This window comes from Nipponia nippon, unplaced genomic scaffold, assembly GCF_047370975.1.
Source record: "Nipponia nippon isolate SJK-2023a ecotype South Korea unplaced genomic scaffold, ASM4737097v1 scaffold_5, whole genome shotgun sequence".
Lineage (NCBI taxonomy): Eukaryota > Metazoa > Chordata > Aves > Pelecaniformes > Threskiornithidae > Nipponia > Nipponia nippon.
In genome coordinates this window covers 15,119,024-15,137,063 of record NW_028262369.1, presented here as the reverse complement: position 1 = coordinate 15,137,063, position 18,040 = coordinate 15,119,024, and the positions used below count along the sequence as shown (strand labels likewise).

Sequence of the window (18,040 nt, the reverse complement as noted above, 5' to 3'; positions counted from 1 at the left end):
CATGCTGCTGCTGTAAGCAGCGGGAGAAGCTTGCAGCAAGAAGCAAGAGTTCAGACCAGCCTGCACGGTGTTGGAAAGCTTGTGGCAAATTTTGGGAGAGCCATAACAGGCAAATCCAATCTCCACCTTGGCTCCCTCAGCTGCAGGGAAGCATCATGGCTGATTTTATGCCTGCAGGCGTGGGCTGAGATGGGTTTTCCACCGGTGTAGGTGGCCCAGCCAGAGCCTGGGAGTGGTGGCAGAATATTTCCAGTTTAATCGGTGCTTTTCCAGGTTGGAGCTAGGAAATCCGTTCTGGGGCTAGGCATGACAAGGTAGGAAGGGGATTGTCACTGACCCTGGCAGTACGATGCTGGGAAGTGAAGGGCAGCGGTTTGGGGGTACCCCTGTTCTAGCAGAGTTCATGGGTCATGACTGATGCACAGGGATGTTAAATGACTTTCCTGTATGGTGCAGAGGGTTTGTAATGGGGAATCTCCCCATCCCTCGCTGCCCCTCTAACCCATGCTTGCAAATCATCCTGCCTGCGAGCTTGTGCTCCACCAAACAACGTGCCCTATTGATTCCTGAGCCCAGGCCGGGTGCTCCCAGCTCCCTCTGGCATGGCTCTTGCAGCCAGGGCTAAGGCAGGGCTGACGCCGCAGCCTGCGGGACGCCTGGCCTGGGGAGTGTGTGGACCCTGCTCCTGCCGTGTGAGTCACCATGCTGCAGCCAGCACTGCCAGGGGAGCCAGCGGCACAGAAGGCGCTTTGTGCCGGCTGCGGGATTACTATGGCAATTGGGGAGAGGGAGAGCAAACAGATTAAGCAAAATACCAGCCGGGATGGGGGGCATTTTAGGGCTTCGTGTAGAGGTCTGGCTGGTAACTGCCTGGGGGGGGCTGTGTGCAAACCGCTGTCTGTGTTTTGAAGCCGGTCATGGGGGAGAAACAGTCAGTGCAAGGCTCCCAGTCAGCAGTGAGCTAAATCCATCCCCCTGGATGGGATGGGATGTGTGCCCACGGTGAGCTCCCAAACTTGTCTGGGTGCAGAAGGACTCTGGGGACCCCAGTTCTTAGGTTCTGGTTTTGGCCCCCCTATGCTGAGTAGCGAGAGGCTGAGTGCGGGAAGGGGAGGCATTTCTGAACCCGCGGATGGCGTCTTTCCCTTGGTTCTGTTTTGCATTTGCTCCCGTTGTTGCTCAACCAGGTATTTTGCAAAGTGTCATCAGTGGGCATGCTGGGCTATTTATAGTCTCCCTTCCAGCCCTGCTGCGTGGGTGATAGGGAAGGGAAACTTTGCAGGCTTGTGAATTAGAAGCCGTGATTGCCATGACATGGTTGTGTCTCGAGATGGTTTCCATCCGAGCGGGATTGGTTTGAGATGGAGTGGCTTGCTGGTTGGTTTCATTGAGCTGGAAGTTCACATCACTCCCGTAGCTCACAGGAGCTGCACTGGTCCCAGACCTTATGGGCCAGCTCTGATGCAGGAAAGGTGACAGATAAGATGGGGATATGGACTGATCCGTGCTGATTCCCTCAGCAGGAAGAGACGCTGCTGGTCCCGTGGTCCCAACTGCAGTATCTTGCAGACCAGCTTTCACCTGCAGCCTCAGCAAGGTTTGCATTTGGGGAAGGACAGGGCTGGAAAAGTGGGTTTCAGGCACCTGTCTTAGCTGAGGCATCTGGACCTGGTGGGGGACAGGTATGGGGATGGGGGCTGTCTGTGCTGGGAGCATTCTGGACATGTATTGTCCTTCTGTCTCACTGCTGTGGGAGGTTTTGCACAGTGCTGTGTCTCCTGCTGAAATCCCAGCTCCTCACCTCTCCCCTCCCTTCCCTGGCAGCCTTCAGAGTGCTGGACTTTGTCCGCACGCCTGTTCCCGGGAGCCAGGCAGGTAGGAGCCGTTTTGAAGAGCTGTCCAAGGCTACGCCGAGCTGTCAGCTCCCAGCCCGGTGCCTGGAGCACACCTTGCTGTTCGTGGTTTTTAATGCATCTTCCAGGTCTTTGCAGCCAGAAGTGCCTTTAGCTGCAAAGCACAGCTGTCCCCTTGTCTCTCTTGAGGGGATTAGGGCTTTCATGCTCTCAGCTGTATAACTTCAGCCCCTATCCCAGCCCCTCATGGTCTGTTTGTTTTCCCAGCAAGCTGGGGTAGGTGGGTGAGCTGTTTGCTGATGGAGGAACTGCTGGGGCTTTGGTGAGCAGCCTGGGGTCCATGGCACTGCAGGGAGCTGAGTCTCAGCCCTGCGCAGGTCTCCCTTGCCCATTGCTGCCTGCAGGCCCCCTGTACTGGTTATCTCTTGTCCCTGTAGTTTCATCTGCAGGTGTTTTGGCCTGCCCTGGACCTGCCTGAACTCCGTTTCCCTCTGCAGTAGTGGGTTATGTTATCTCAGTGCTGTTTGGAGTTGGGGTGGAGCGGTAAGAAAGCATCCTCTCGCCAGCTACTCCTCGTGAGGTCATGCCTTGTCTGGTGGCGTCTCGGCCTCTGCAAGCCTGGGTTTGTGGCCAGTTCACTATTGGCTCTTATAGTCAGCTCCTGTCTGACTTTGCCCTGGTTTCCCTTCATTTTGTGTGGGGTGTCTCCTCTCCTGCTGGGACTAACTCCTTGGTTTTGCTTGAGGTCTGATGGCCGTCACCCTCCATGCCAGATCTGACCCGGGCTGCAGAATGGGTCTGGCTCTTCCCAAGAAGGCCTGGGTGGGGGCCAGGCAGCTGCAGGGCAAGGAGGAGCCAGACGGGGAGCGTTTTCGGGTGCCCTGTGCATCACTAATGGCATGGGGACCTCTTGTGGCTGGAGAAATGGGGACTAGGCCAGGCTTTGCTGGGCTGGGCTCCGGCAGCCCGTCGTCTCCCTCCCTCTGCCTGCAGTGCAGCCGGGAGGGCTTGCCTTGGGCCGTGTGTGGGACCATGAGGGGTACAGGGTTGGTACCCGGCGGGTCTGGAGCACGAAGGCTGAGCTGGTGTCTCTCTTCTGTCTTTCAGATTCCAAAGGATCCTTGGAGCCGCACAAACCGGGTAAGTGCCCAGCAGAAATCGCAGCTTTAACCCATCTCCTGAACATCAGCAATTAAAATCCCCAAGAAGAGGGGCCTGTTAATGTCTGTGAAGGGTAAAGAGCACTTTTGGGGTGACTGAGGGGCACTGCAAGGCAGTGCTTGGCTGTGAGACTTGGAAAATAGTCTCTGTCAGTGCAGCCCTGGGTGTTTCTGCAGGAAAATGCTCAACAGGGACACTGAGAACCACTTGTGCTTCTGGCTCTTGCCTGAAATTTTGCGCAAATGGTCGTGAGCACTGTGACCTTTCTGTCACCTTGCTGTAGCTGCACAGATCCAGGCCCTGCCTTCCCTACCTGGTGCCTGCAGGGAAGAGGATGCTTGAAGGAAGAAAAGTAAAAATGCCAGTTGCTTACATGTGCATCTTCTCTTCCAGTGAAAAGCAAAAAGAAACGGGAGCTGAGGATAACATGTGTCCCCATCAAACAGCCTGTTGCCAACACAACGTAAGTGCGTCTGCTGCTTTAAGCCAGCCAGCAGTTCTTTGGAGCTGGATTCAGCGCCATCGCAAGGGGAATGGCCCATGAAGACTTCACAAAATCAGCATAGTTCATTTTTTTCTCTTGAGCTCTGGCTTGCGGATGATGAGAAGGAATTACACACATATGCATATGTGCATGCAGACATGTGCACAGCGTGTGCCTCTCTGGGAGGTGCCTGTTTGGTTTGAAATGGCTGAAAGGGAAAGGCTAGGAGACTTCTGGGAGACTCTTGTCAGTCTTTCTGCCTTGGTTGTGCCAATGCCAAAGGACAGAGACACGGTGGAGAGAGCAAATCTGCCCAAGGGAAGAAGAGGGGAAGGTGCAGAGAAGGTGAAGAGAAGAGGTGGTGGCAGCTGGACCGTGGCAGGAGCAGGGGGGTGAGGGTTAGGGGATGCTCTGCATGGCAGGGCATCCTCCCCCTGACCTGTGTGCCAGGTGTAGTTTGAGTGGTTTGCAGCTCCTCGCCTCGGTGCAAGGAGGACACAGATATTTTGCATTGTTGTGCTGCTTGATGCCGGGGGCCAGTGCCCAGCAGTATCTCAGGGCACTGGAATTTCTCTCTGCCCTGTTTGCTTCTGGGGCTGATGCTTGTTATGCTGTGAGGGAGAGCCCAGGGTAGTGGCGCTTGGTTTGACGAAGAGCAGACGGTTAAAATTCCTCTTCCATGGTCCTCTTCCAAAACACCTTGGGCTGCGTCTCAACTGCTGAGCCTTGTTTGCTCCAGAAACCCTTTCTAGAGACTCTCCCACCTCCAGGAGAGCAGTGAAATCCCCAAAGGGGAAATATCACTACTGAAAATCCCAGGCAGATAGGGCAGATCTGCTGGAGGGGGAGCCAGGGGAACTCCCCCATTAATGCTGGGCAGCCTAGCATGCACCCGCTGAGCCCTGCATGCAACAGCCACCTCCTTCCCCCACGGGTGCATCTGTCTCTGCTCCTATGGGTGTTTGAATTTCCCCTGGAGAAGGGGTCATGCCAAAGTTTGCAGGGTGCTTGCATGCCCAGAGTGCTCACGTAAAAGCTGGTGCAAGCTATCCACAACTCCTTTTCTCTGTGGTTTTCAAGCTGCAGTGCAAATATTTGCACAGTGCAAGGCTTTTGCTGTGAGCCTGAAGTACTTCCTTGAAGGTATAGATTGCTGTATTCCTCTGATTGGAATTGGGAGGCTAAACCAGTTGGGCAATCTTCACTCTTAGAAGGTCCCAGGGGATAGGGAGAGCAGAGAAGTGAGGCACGAGGGACAAAACACTTGTGTCGGCTCTAAAAGTACCGTGCTGCCTATAATGGGAAGTGGGCAGCAATAAGGAAAAAAGCCATAAAGGAAGACTTTCACCTGCGCAGTGTTGTGCAAAGCGTGACACTGAAGTGCTGCCTTCCCTGCCTGCCACGCTGCCTGAAACAGGCCTGCAAGTGTACATAAATGACTCACGGGTGAGGAATTACCTGTTGTTCCCTCAGCGTGTGTTTCAGGCTACGTGGCTGTCCAGTTACAACACCTGCCTGTCAAAACATGACAGCTGAGCTGCTCTGCCACAGAAACACCTTACCTTGTCGGTCTTGGTTCCTTGGGCTCCTGAGCAGGGATGGTTTCGTAGCCTGTTGGTTTGATGCATGTTTCACCTAGCTGAGTCTCTGGGGTTCTTGCTGGGTGCGTGCAGCAAGTGCCTCATGGGTGTGGGCTGAAGTGTTACTGGCACGATTAAAGCACTTGTGTTTGGAGGGGGCTGGTTTAAACCCACGACAACAAGGCACAGTGGAAAGCAGTGGCTGAAAGTACTCGAAGGAATGTGAAACCTGGCTCTGGCCAAGAGGGTTAATGAAGCTGGGCTTTCTCCTGACTCTCTCTCTTTTCTTGCAGGCCCCCGAGGAACTTGGACTCCAGAGCGTTCATTACCATCGGAGATAAAGTACGTGTCAATGTGGTTTATTTTTTGCTTGCTTCCAATTTTGTTTGCCCCTTGTATGGGGAGTTTTATGGATCACGCCTGACAGCCTGTCAAATCAGACCCTGAGATCTCAGAGCATCCCATGAGAAGGACAGTGCCGTCCTGGTGCAGCCTCATGGGATGCATCTTTGCAGGGATGAAACTTCCCACAGCAGGACCTTCCCCTATGGAGCAATGGGGTGTCTGTGTGTATTTAGAGCAGTGACCGTTGGGGAGCTGAACATGTCACCCTGCCTGCAAGAGGGCTTGTCTCTGAGCCCATGCGCTTGCTGGCTAGTCTCTCCTGCCTGCAGGCAGTCCCTCCAAGGTGGGTGGGTGTCAAAGGCTGGGTGTGCAGTTTTGTCTGTAGCGGGAGATGGCAGTGGTCTCTTGACAGCCCCACCGGCCACCTTGGTCTGAATGCACGGACCCATCCCATCTGCCCCAAATCAGTGTGGCCTCACCATGCTCTCTGGCTGCCCCAGACAAAGTCCCCTTTGTCCTGCTGGCCCGCAGGGCTGTGTTACTGCTTGTGGCCCCGGAGAAGCTGGGCACAATGGTTCTCTCAGACTCTGCAAAGCCTCTTCTAGTGAGCTGATGAAAAACACTGCTAGAAATAGCCACTGTCTCTCTTTTATTTCATACTCTTGTTATGGGCTCTCCTGGGGCTGCAGAAGGCTGTTTGCAAATGAGCTAAAAATACCATACATTGGATCAGCCCTATATCTAGCTGCTTACCTTCCAGGCTGGAAGGTGGCTTGGCTGATGGGCCTTGGTGCAAGGTTTTAGGGTTAGGGGACAGATAGGAGAGGAGAGAGGGGAGAGGAGAAGCAGCTTTGGCTGGGTCCAGGGAACAGCCCCGCTCTGCCTGTGCCATTTTCCAGCCATTGTGTTGTGTGTATAATAGCTTGGGGAGAGATGCTCTCTGTAACAGCCTGGGCATGCTTCCTTGCTCTGCCTGCACGGGTGTTTGCAGGAGGGGTCTGGTCCAGGTACTTTTGGAGCGACACAGTGTGGGATGGAGGAAGAGGGCTTGGGCAGAAGGCCAGCTTTGGGTCGTGGGGCTGGACGATGACCTCGGTTCCATCGGATCCATGCAGGTGATGCCCTGCATCCTCACTACTGACTCGAACCCCCCACGGCACGGGGTGAGTGATGCTGGGGAGAGGAGCACTAGCTCTCTGTTGGCGCATTGCCTCTGTTGCTGGGCAGGGCGATGCTAGTTCCTGGAGTGTGCTGGGAACCGCCAGCTTCTGGGGAAGCCTTAGGGTAAATGCTGGGGGGGGGGGGGAAACAAACAAAAAAAACCCCAAAAGCAATAACCTGGAACAACTGCAGAACACGTGTCCTGAAAAGCACCACCAGATCCTTCCTGGAGGCCGCTGCAGGAGCTGCAAGCCTGCACTGCTTCTCTGCCAGCTGCCCGGGGCGGCAGGGTGGGGGGTTGGATGCATCCCCATTAGCTCCGCTCTCCTCATTTCTGGATCTACCGTCCTGCCCAGGAAAGGGCCGGCACCTTCCTGTGCTGGGCAGTGCATAGCTCAGTGCTGAGCTCAAGCACGGACCTCTCTTGCTCCCTGCTTCGGCCACCAGCCAGGCACATCTGGCTCAAATAAATGGAGCCAGGGCTGGCAGGAAGGTCCAGCGGACCTGGTCGCTGCTGGCTGTGCCGTGGCCAGTACTGAGAGGAGCTTGCTGGCCAGGAGCCCGGCAGCCACATCTCCCAGCTTGGCTCCTTAATGCCAAAGGCTGTTTCCTCTCTGCTCTGGGTGTAGCTCGCAGGCACGGTATCCGGCGCTGTGCCGTGGATGTTTCCCACCCTCGCTGCCTTTGTGGCTACGGGGGCAATTTGGCATCCTGGTATTATATTTTTGTTCCCTGAGACTGGAGGAAAACTGGAGGCTGGATAAAGCCTGGCTAAAAGAAGGCCTGTGACTTATTAGGAGCAAAGAATGCAGTGTCTAAAAATAGCCCATGTCTCACTCAAACAGTTTGTGCCCTGCCCAGCAGAGCAGGCAATTACAGGGTAACATGTCTTTAGGGAAACTTGTTCGTGGGTTGTACAGGAGCTCGCTGGCTCCCTGCTGCATGGGGCACTCGCTTGTCTGAGCACTGGCGATGGGTTTTTTGCAGCTTGAAGCGAGACTTATGTAGCTGCGCTTGCCTGAGCTCCTTTGTTGGTGCTAACTCACGTTTTAGCTTGCTGGCTGCTTTCTGATGGTGGGAGAAAATATTGAAAGCAGGTAAAACCCATTTGAACTCCCTGATAATTAGGAATTGAGTTGCTGGCTTGCGGCATGCACCATCCCATCGAAGAGAGGCTTTGCACAGGTGGAGGTGTTATTAGACATGTAGGCGTGTTTGTGACCGATGATCTCTTGGGATGCGGGGCGAGGTGGGGGATCCCCGGCTGCGCACGGGGATTTGGAGCTGTGGCAGAGGCTCCTGACTGCTGCCTGTGTTGGCACAGGAGCTGTTAAAATCCTGCAAGTAGTTCAGCAACTGCAGAAATACCCTTGTGTGGGTAATCCCGAGCAGGCAGAGAGGCACCAACCTTTGGTGCCCTTTCCAGTGGCAGCGTGCCCTGGCTTAAAGGATGAAAGTCCTGATCTCTAGCTGCAGAGTGGGAATTAAATGAGCCCTGGTGAGTACAGGGTGAAGAAGGTTTGGGCTCTGATTCAACAGAGCAAAAAATATACCCATCTTCTCTAAGCGTGGTGCCTCTGGTACATGTAGGAGCTGGTGGGGTTCTGTAGGTACCATCGTTTGGAAGTGCTCTGCGTGAATGAGCTGCGAGAGTTGGACCTCTGGTGATGTCCTTGGTGATAAGCATGCCTGTGTCTGATTTTTGTCTCTCCAAGAACTTTGAGGTGGAAGCGGATGACCTGGTGGCAATTTCGGAGCTGGGCCGTGGGGCCTACGGTGTAGTGGAGAAAGTCCGGCATGCGCAGAGTGGCACCATCATGGCTGTGAAGGTGAGGACAGCTGCTTGCTGAGGGAGATGGAGGTTGGGAAACGCAGCTCCAAGGGAGCGGAAGGACTCTGCTGAACTCCACCAGTCGTACCAAATGGGGACAGACTTGTCTCGGTTTGGCAGCTTCTGGTATCCCCAGTGTGGCTTGCCTGTTGGAGGGTCTGTGCGGATACCAGCTGGACACTGTGGGGTTGATCAGCAGGCTCTGAAAGCCAGGCTTGGTGCCTGCAGTTAGTGCAAGGTTTGGATGTCAGAGCGCCTGTCCAGGCTGCTGGCCTGATCCTGCATCTGCTGACAAGCTTGCCAAGGGTTTGTCATTCATGAAGGTGCTGCCTGGAAGAGGGAATCTGGGCATCTCCTGGGGTGCTACTGGCCTCAAAATAAGCCCCAAACAGGTGCCCTGTCCCCAGAACCACAGGTCCTCTGAGTCAGCCTGAGGGATAATGGTGTTATCCCACCTACATCAAACCTCTCTTCTTTCATATTTGTCACAGAGGATTCGAGCGACTGTGAATACTCAGGAGCAGAAGAGGTTATTGATGGACTTGGACATCTCCATGAGGACGGTTGACTGCTTCTACACCGTCACCTTCTACGGAGCCCTGTTCCGCGAGGTACTGAGCTGGTGGATGGCTGGTGGGCTGCACAGTACCTGGGGCCCCTGCGATTGCACTGAAGGCATTAAACTGTTCCAAACCACCTCTGCTTTCTTCAGCCCAGCTGGGCTGTTTGAGATGCTGCCATGACTTAAAGTCAAAGGCTTGCCTCCATCAGGCAGTATTGAGTAGGTCCCATTCCTCACTTCCATGGCAAGTGCCCAAGCACGTTGTCTGTGGCCCGGACTGGCTTTGGGGTGGACCCTGAAAGGGAGCCATCGCAGGTAGTTTTGGTGGTACTTGGACATCTGTGCCCATCACTATCAAGTGCGGAGCCCATGTGCTGGTGTTGTGGGCAACAGTGGCTGCATGGCAGGGACCTTGGCTTGCCCCATGTGGAAGGGGCAGTGTCTGTTTGTCCATCCGTCCCCACCTCTCCCTCCAGCTCTGGGGATTTCCAGGGGATTCCCTCTCAACTGCTTTCTCTCTATGTGCAGGGTGACGTGTGGATCTGCATGGAGCTCATGGACACCTCCCTAGATAAATTCTACAAGAAAGTACTGGAGAAGAAGAAAACCATCCCTGAAGACATTTTGGGGAAAATGGCTGTGTCTGTGAGTGCCTCTTGGGTTCTTACGTGGTTTTGTGTATCCCCTGAGCCCGTTGGAAGTCTCTGTTTGAGCCCATGGCATGTAGAAACGGGTGGTGTGTTTGCAGTGAAGGCTGGTGCTGTGTTTGATTAACGGATACTCTTTCGCTGTGTTTGTTCCCAGATTGTACGAGCTCTGGAGCATCTGCACAGTAAACTGTCCGTAATCCATAGAGGTAGGTGCTGGATGGGGTTAGTGTTAGTCTTGAAATAAGTTATGTGAGGGCTCCTTCTCAGGAGATGCATGGTGCGTGCCTCTGGGATGCCTACAGTGGGGTCTAAAGGTACTTGGGACCATTGCGGACAGATCTAGGTGCCCAAGGCTTATTCCTGAGATGTATCCTTCATGCATATGCTTGCATGATGTTGTTCTCATCCTCCTTTCCAGATGAAGAGTTGAATATAATAACTGAATTCCTCTCTACCTGTATTTTTGTGGGCATCTCTAGCTCTCCTGGAGTACGGAGATGCATCGAAGGCAGTTCTTAGGGATAAAATCCCCTAGCCTTCCTGGCTGGGTAGTTTTAGCAAGGTGAGGGCTGAAGGAGACCTTGCAAATCACAGATGGGAATTGTAATGGTCAGGTCCTGTTCTTCATCCTGGTATAGGTCCTTGTGTAGTTGTGGACAGATCATGATGGGCATGAGACAAGCTGTCCTGAGAATGTGGTAGAGTTGAGCTTTTACAGCTGTGTTGGGCACATAAATCTAAGGAGCTAGGGATTAACTCCTCAACATTTTATTTCAACCTTTTTACCTGCCTTGTTAGAGAGGAGGCCTGTTCTGCCTGGAGGTGCATGGTTATAGTTTTACTTGGGAACAACTTTTATTTCAATAAAAGACTAGTGGGGTTTTGTCTCCTGCTGCTCCCCTCCCAGGAGCCTGCCTGCTCCCCTCCAGGTGGGTGGGGAGTTTCCCATCCCGTCTCAGGCTCTGTGATACGTCTGCAAAGGCCTAATCTGCTCTCTCATGTTCTCTCTCTTAGACGTGAAACCTTCCAATGTGCTGATCAACAAGGAGGGACATGTGAAAATGTGTGATTTTGGGATCAGCGGCTACTTGGTGGACTCGGTTGCAAAGACCATGGATGCCGGCTGCAAACCATACATGGCTGTAAGTGTGCTTGTGTGGGGTCAGAGCTGGCAGCCTTCATCTGCCTTCAGCCTTTACATGAAGAGGCTGCTGCTTAGAAATCAGTCTTGGTTCACCTCTGTCCTGAGATAGAAACCACTTCAGAGTGCTCTGGGCTTCCTGACTCAGCAGAGTCCTGCAAGGACGGGATTACCCTCCCTGTAAGCCCTGCTGCATGTGTTAATCCCACAGCAGACTCTTCCTCTGCCACCTTCTGTTTGCAGAAGGGTAAAAGACTGGCTGGTGCTGGTTGGTGGTTGGAAGGGCTGCTCCTTCTTGGCTAGAAAATGCTGAGGCTTTTCTTGGCAGAATCATTTAATTTCATCCTCTCAAGTCGGTATGAATTTCCATTTGCCATCCGTGGCATCTCTGTGGGTAGCTTGTGCTCCTGGGGCAGCGATCATGCTGCAGGGATAGTACAAGTCTCACTCAGGAGCTGGAGGGGAGAGTCTATGTGGGTTGTGTGGAGCAATCAGTGCTAGATTTAACCTGAGACCCTGCCTCTGTGGGGATGTGAGCCAGGGGAATCTACCCAACCTGAGTTTTGAGCCAGAGATTTGCTCTGTGGGGTTTGCACTGGGAAAACAAGATAGAGTTGTAATATCTTCCATTTTGCTGTTACAGCCAGAAAGAATAAACCCTGAGCTGAACCAGAAGGGCTACAACGTGAAGTCGGACGTCTGGAGCCTGGGGATCACAATGGTAACGCTGAGGGCTTGGACTGGCACCCTGCAGCCCTGGGGTTGGGATGGGGTCTGATCAGGAGGTGATCCATCTTCTGCCCCTTCTCTTTCCTCCTCTCCCTTCTTGCTGCTGGATCCTGGGGGATACGTAAAGGCCTGTTATCCCCACGTAGTTCCCTTGTACCCCTCTGCTTGGTTTCACAGAGCTACTTGTGTACCATGCCAGCTCCAGATAGCTCCAGTTAGCTCTAAACTATGTTGGTGTGGATGGCAGACTCCCAGGGGGCAATATCTGGATGACAATGGGCTTAGGTAGGCATCCAAGAGCCTGGCTTTTAATTGCTCTGCAGTTCCCTATGCACTTGCTGGAGAAGTAATCGGTGGAGCAGGATTTGCTGTGGCTGGGTCACAGCCTTCTTGCATGCACCCCCTCCTGTATTAGCAAAGCCTTGCAGGAGGATCGGGGCGAGTTAGCCTGCCCTGCTGCAGCGAGGGGTGCTGTGCATGGTTTGCAGCAAGTCCTGCCTGCAGAGTAGCTCAGAGCAGCCAACAGGAAGGGGAAATACTTTCAGTTCCAAAATCGCAGCTGCTCAGGATGGTTTATCTACCTCCTGCAAGAAATGGATCTTGCAGAAAGCAGCTGAAATCTTCTGGCGCCAGAGGACAAAGGAAATCCCAGCTGTTGGCTCGAAGGGGATGCCGCCTGGGAACGCGTCTCTCGCTTTCCAGGAGACTGTCTCTCTGCGGGTAGATTATTTTCAGGATTTTTTTCCTGCACCCTGTTAGCTGTGGCTTGTTTTGGGTGCTGCATCCCTGCGTTTGTGTATGCTGTACAGATCTCTTGGCAAATATTCCCTCTTCCCCAGCTAGTTTTGTCCGCAGTGCCAAACCCAAGCGCCTCTCCTTGATGTCCCCATGCCAGCGCAGAGCAGAACTGGGCTGGCTGGCTGGAAATGTAATCAGCTCCAGCGTTCCTCCTGAGATGCAGGAAGCTGTGGGGTGGGAGATTGCATGAATGACGAAATCTCTCAACCTTTCCAAAGTGGGATGGGAGAGGGGACCTTGCTGAATGCCTGCCAGCCTGCAGCTGAACAGAGCCCCGACCTGTCTGACTCCCTCTAATGTCTTCCTCCTGGTCTGGTTTCCTGTTTTTTTTTCTTTTATTTCTGAAGGGGTTTGATTTCAAACCAGCCAGTTTTAGGGCCATTGAGTTGCAGGGCTAATCCAGGCCTTTCCAGGCTGGTGGCTTCATTCAGTTTTCCAGCAACAGGAGCTGAGCTCCCCAGGCCTGAGCAAGCGGGGGTCCCTGGCTCTGCCCTGCATCCTTTCAGGTTTCTCATTCTTCCCGTTCCATCCCATCCTGTCCCACCCTGCCAGGCAGCTCTGGAGGTCCTGCTGCCTGTCTTGAGATGGGAGCTGACCCTTGGCATGAGTCAACTGCCCAAGAGCTATGACGGGCTTTTTCCTGCTTGAATGGATGACAGAGCAGAGGTGACTTGTAGGAAGGACCTGGTAATGGAGGTGGTTTGGCAAAGATCTTTCTAAGTGATGTTGTAGCACTTGGTTTTTCTTGAGTTTGTGGATGTTTTTTCTGTCTAGCTTATACAGTACTAGTCTGAAGCCTAGAGGCTAGCTTATGGAGAGCAAAGCACTTTGGAAGCTGGTGCAGAAATGGCATGCTGTTATTATTATCTTTTCAAATAATCCCATTTTACCTATCTTTGGCGGCTTCCTGTAAATGCATTAATATGCTGAGCCAGCCTCGAAAGGAAGTATTTTTGGTCTCTGGGTCTTTGTATTTAAAGAAAAAAAAGTGGTATGACCCAAATTGAAAATGGTTTGTAAGGAGAGGTTTTTCATTTTGAATCTGAGCTGGCTGCAGAGGCTGAGGTAGTCAGGGTACGTGGGGTTGCGCTCGTCTTGGTGTCTCATGTCAGCCTGTCTCCATCCTCAGATCGAACTGGCCATTCTTCGCTTCCCGTACGAGTCCTGGGGGACCCCCTTCCAACAGCTCAAGCAAGTGGTGGAGGAGCCTTCACCCCAGCTGCCCACCGATCGCTTCTCCAAGGAGTTTGTGGACTTCACAGCACAGTGGTGAGTGTCTGGCAGGGACTGGTGGCTTCTCCCAGCCTGGCTGAAGAGGAGCTCTGGTCTGTGGGGGTTGGAGCAAAGTGTGGGGCTGGGTTTGTCGTCCTTCTGGAGCCCGTTTCTCCCCACGTCGCCGTACCGAGGCTGGTGCTCGGCCATGGCAGGAAGCGCTGCCCAAACTGGTATTGCTCTCGGCCTGACTCACCCAGGCTGGTTGGAAGGCACAGAGGTTTCTCTTCCCCTTTTGCAGTCGTTGCTGCTGAAATTCCGGTGGTTTCTGGCAAAGCAGCAATGAAACGAGAACGAACCCCTGGCAGTGTCTGGGTGCCTCTGGGTGAAAGCTGATTTGTGGTTTTGTGGGTACTGCATACAGCAGCTGCTCCCCTCAGGGTGTTCGTCTGCTCCCTGTGTGCTGCTTGGAGCTGCCAGGCAGGGGTGAGCCCACCGAGGCAAGGCTCAAATGAGCCTTGAGATGATCTGCCCACCATATAGATGGTGGGAAACCATCTCTCTCCTCCCCGTTTGTTGTGGTCTGTGTGGACAAATAAGGCTGTGCAGGGCAGACTGCAGCAAGCTGCTTGGCTTGTGCTTTTTTGTGGCAAAACACCTTGAGGTGGCCTTTCCCAGTTACCTGCCTGGCTGCTTTGCTGGTAGTTCAAACCTGCGTGGCCAAGGAGGGAGAGGAATCGGTGCTGCCCATGAGAAGGATGTCATGTTGGTTGGAAAGGGGAGATTCCTTGTGACAGACCACATACAGGAGAGAGAAAAAAAAAAAAAAAAAAGATTTTACAGCCTTTCTCTCCCATTTTTTGTCTGCCAGCTTAAGGAAGAACCCTGCTGAGCGAATGAACTATTTAGAACTTATGGTAAGTGTGAAGCTATTTCTGCTGGTTTTTATTGCAACGCATTTCAAAAGTCAAATGAATGGTCCAGCAGGTCCTAGGAAAATGGGACAACAGGACGTGTGGGTGATTTTTCAGGCACGGAGTGGGATGGGTGTAGTGTGTGTAAGGTGGAAGGGTGTGTTGATTTCACGGGTGTTAAGGTCAGGGTTTCTAGGTGTTTTCTTCCTCTGTCTTATCTGCTCTTGGCAAGCTTAGACCTCAAATGGTGGTAGTACAGCTGCCAAGGTGGGCTGTCCTGCTGGGGTTGAAGCTAGAAATGCCAAACCTGAAAGCGCTAGTTAAACTTTAAGCTAAAGGATGGTGTCTGTGGGAGCCCGGTTGGTGTCCACTTCTCCCCCAGCATCTTGCCAGCTGCCTGACATCCCCCAGGGACTGCTCTTGGGCGTGTCTGTCCTTGGGAGTCAGCTGATGTTGTCTTTGGTCTTGTTCGCAGGAACACCCTTTCTTTACCTTGCACGACACCAAAGAGACTGACATGGCCTCCTTCGTGACAGAGATCCTCGGGGAGGACTCCTAACTCAAACCTCACGGCTTTGTGCAGTCCCCTCCATCCTGGCTTCCCCACAGAAGAGCGAATGAGGACTCGAGTTAATGGTGGTTTGCACAAATCGCACTTCCCCAACCCATGGGCATCTCTGGCCCCATCTGGCCTTGCAATCTCTCTTCTCTTTGCCCTGTAAACGAAATCCCCCAGGATGAGCCTTTTGAAGCCAACAACTTTCCAACTAAGCCACGGAGACTGAAGGCTCGGGAGTTCTCCGCTGATGCCAGCGTATCCTTCCTGGGGAGAGGACTGTGCCCGTTGGCGCCTGAGCGAGGCCAGGGCAGAGGGTGCCAGAGGGCATCTCCCCTCCCTAGCAGCCTGGTGCACAGTGCAGGGGGGTTGTGTTTCTTTGCTGCTTGGGGAAGGCAGAGAGAAAAAATGCTGCTGCGCTTGCCCCACTCTTCTCCCCTGCCTGCCCAAAGCCCTTTCCCTGGAGTCTGGTCTCGCTCACCTTCCCTTTGTGCCTGGCTCTCTGCCCTCGGGAGCCTACGCAGCTTTTTAGGGGGCTGAGGGACTCCCTGGGCACGCCGCTGTTCACACCAGAGGATGTTTTAATGCCTGGCTTAACATCTTAATGACTCTTCGAGGCAGCACCAGACCGGATGTCCCCCTCCCTCAATCGATACGCTGCTCCCTTGGGGGAAAAAAAAGAAAAGCATTTTTTGATGAGCCCACCTTGATGCAAGCTGCGACCCACGCTCTCCCCACATCTGCCCACAGGACTTCATCCAGCACACAGTGCTCCCTTCCCGAGATGGACACAAGGCTCCAGGCGCTGCCTCTCTCCCCTCCAGCCCTGGGCTGGGAGGGTGCATCCTCCCCTCTGGGCATCTAATGCCTTTCGCAGCCCCTGCCTCTGCCTTCCCTGGCTCATGGAGAAGACGCTCCATCTCCCTTCCAACCTGGAGCTCGTGTAAGACCTCACACTGTGACACCCGCTCGTTTCGGAGGCCGTACTTGCACCCCTCGTCTCCCAAACTGCCTTCGAACCCTCCAGCTGCCCGCTGAGGTGTCAGTCGAGATCGAAACCCCAGTGACTCACACGGGGGCTGCCGACAGTTGTACATTTTATGTCTATATATAATGGACTTCGTAACATGTTTCCTAGTTTTAATCTAACTTGCTATAAATTAAAGCCCTTCTGTGTGGGAGGAGGGAGAAGCAGTTCCTTCTCCACTAACAAATCCACTGTGAAAACCTGATGTGTTTCCCTACTCTCCCAGCCTGAGCACTCTGCAAGGAGCTACGGGAGCAAAAGGGATTTCTGTCTTCTACTGTATATGATCACAGGATAAACGCACCGGCTGTGGATTTTGTTGGGTTTATTAATAGATTGAGTTTTCAGAGGGATTTTTTTTCTTTTCTAATATATATTTGTGTGTGTGTGCAATATATATATTATATATTTTTAAATCAATGATGAATGTGTGAATGTCTGTGGCCAGCAGATTTGGTGAAATAAATGACTAGCATTTTTTTGGCAAAATTTGGGGTAGTGGGGAAGGGGTCACTAGAAGACAGCCTGGCCTAAGACTTTTTTTTTTTAAAAAAAAAAGCATCTATTTTTTAACTGAATCTTTTAAAAACATTTTTCCTGAAGTCCATGCCCTGGAGGTCTGGATTTCAGGGTGCATTTCCAGCGTTCAGGGTCCCCCACCCAAAGAAGAATGGTGTCCCCTTAAATTCATTGCTCCTCACTCCTGCAGCCCAGGGTTTGAAGCGGCGCTGGGCACCAGGGCTGCTTGACACCATCTATTCCTGTGAGCTGCTCCTGGGAGAAGCTGTGCTGGGGCATCGTGCGGCAGCACTTTCCCCCCCCCCCCCCAATGCCCCCAGTCACTGCTCTGATCCCCTTCCCTGAGTTGACAAACGCCAAGAAAACCAGCCCAGGCCGAGCTGGACAAACCCTTTGGTTCGACCCTGAACCCCCACCCCACCTCTTTGTGCAAAAGAAGAAAGTGATTGATGGTCTCCACGTCTCCCTCCTCGGTCCCGCTCTGCAAACCACCCGACGCTCTCTGGGAGCACCAGCACCCTTTCCCGCTCGGTTTGATGGCTTTGCAGCTGAGATGTACAATTGTTTCTTTGTTTGTTTGTTTTTTCATAGTTGGTTACTTTGGATTGTTTTTTGTTTTGACATTGAGCTTTTGTTTTTTCCCTTCTCTGCTTGTTTTGACTCCTTTCCCCTTTCTTTATCTCACCCTTTTTTGGTGCTTTGGGGAATGGTGATTTTTTTTTTTCCTTCTGCATTTCTCCTCCTGGATAAAGTCCTGATTCCTGTATTTTTGGGAAAGGGAGCATCTGCCCTTTCAGACACCAGGGAGGTGCCTCTGGGGTGGACTTGCGACCCTGTGGATGGAGCAGAGCAGAGGCAAACACAATACCTCTGTGTGGCATCTGCTCTGCTTCATTCGGCACGGCCCGTGCCTGTCCCTTTTCACATCCCACGCTTTCCTGCCCCGCTGCGTCCCCTCTGCTGTGGCAGGGGGCAATGGCAGCCCTGGGGGGAACCAGCTTGGCTCTAAGGTGGATGAGGATTTTGCCTCGCAGCGGAAGCCCCTCCAGCCTTGTATTTTTGAGAACGGTCTGTACCCATTAAGCCCAGTCTTTGTTTTCAATAAAATTCACCCTCAAACCCGCTTCTTGTCGCCTCTTCTGTTACTGTTTGAGCATCAGCCTTGGTCCGGTCACACCAAGGGTGGGTCCGCAGCAGCCCAGGATGGGGTCCTGCCACCACCGTGCTTTGTCCTCCTACCGTGAGGTAACGCTGGTCCCGATCCGGGGGTTGTACGAGCCGCGGCCCCCGGAGCGGCACCTCCGCGTCCCACGAGGAGGGCTACCGGGGCCACCCAGGACTCCGCTTCCCCCCGGCAGGGCCGGAGGGTGGGTGCCGCCGGCAGGGGCAGGAGGGCAGCGGGGTGCTCGCCCCGGGGGTCCGGAGGGCGGCAGGGGCAGGAGGGCAGCGGGGTGCTCGCCCCGGGGGTCCGGAGGGCGGCAGGGGCAGGAGGGCAGCGGGGTGCTCGCCCCGGGGGT

At 53.6% G+C, this 18,040-nt stretch overlaps 1 protein-coding gene across 3 annotated transcripts in view; it reads left to right on the top strand.

Annotated features, from left to right (window-relative positions):
- MAP2K3 (mitogen-activated protein kinase kinase 3) overlaps nucleotides 1-17,646 on the top strand; it is a 34,900-nt gene extending 17,254 nt beyond the window's left edge. For all 3 annotated transcript variants that reach the window (XM_087733065.1, XM_087733067.1, XM_009467810.2), the window contains exons 2-13: nucleotides 2,961-2,993; nucleotides 3,408-3,477; nucleotides 5,372-5,420; nucleotides 8,300-8,413; nucleotides 8,907-9,026; nucleotides 9,506-9,622; nucleotides 9,782-9,833; nucleotides 10,642-10,769; nucleotides 11,412-11,489; nucleotides 13,425-13,564; nucleotides 14,379-14,424; nucleotides 14,897-17,646. In XM_087733065.1, the coding sequence (XP_087589191.1) occupies nucleotides 2,961-2,993; nucleotides 3,408-3,477; nucleotides 5,372-5,420; nucleotides 8,300-8,413; nucleotides 8,907-9,026; nucleotides 9,506-9,622; nucleotides 9,782-9,833; nucleotides 10,642-10,769; nucleotides 11,412-11,489; nucleotides 13,425-13,564; nucleotides 14,379-14,424; nucleotides 14,897-14,980 (1,031 nt within the window). In that variant the 3' untranslated portion in view covers nucleotides 14,981-17,646. The remainder of the gene's footprint in view (nucleotides 1-2,960; nucleotides 2,994-3,407; nucleotides 3,478-5,371; nucleotides 5,421-8,299; nucleotides 8,414-8,906; nucleotides 9,027-9,505; nucleotides 9,623-9,781; nucleotides 9,834-10,641; nucleotides 10,770-11,411; nucleotides 11,490-13,424; nucleotides 13,565-14,378; nucleotides 14,425-14,896) is intronic.
- The last annotated feature ends 394 nt before the right edge of the window (nucleotides 17,647-18,040 follow it).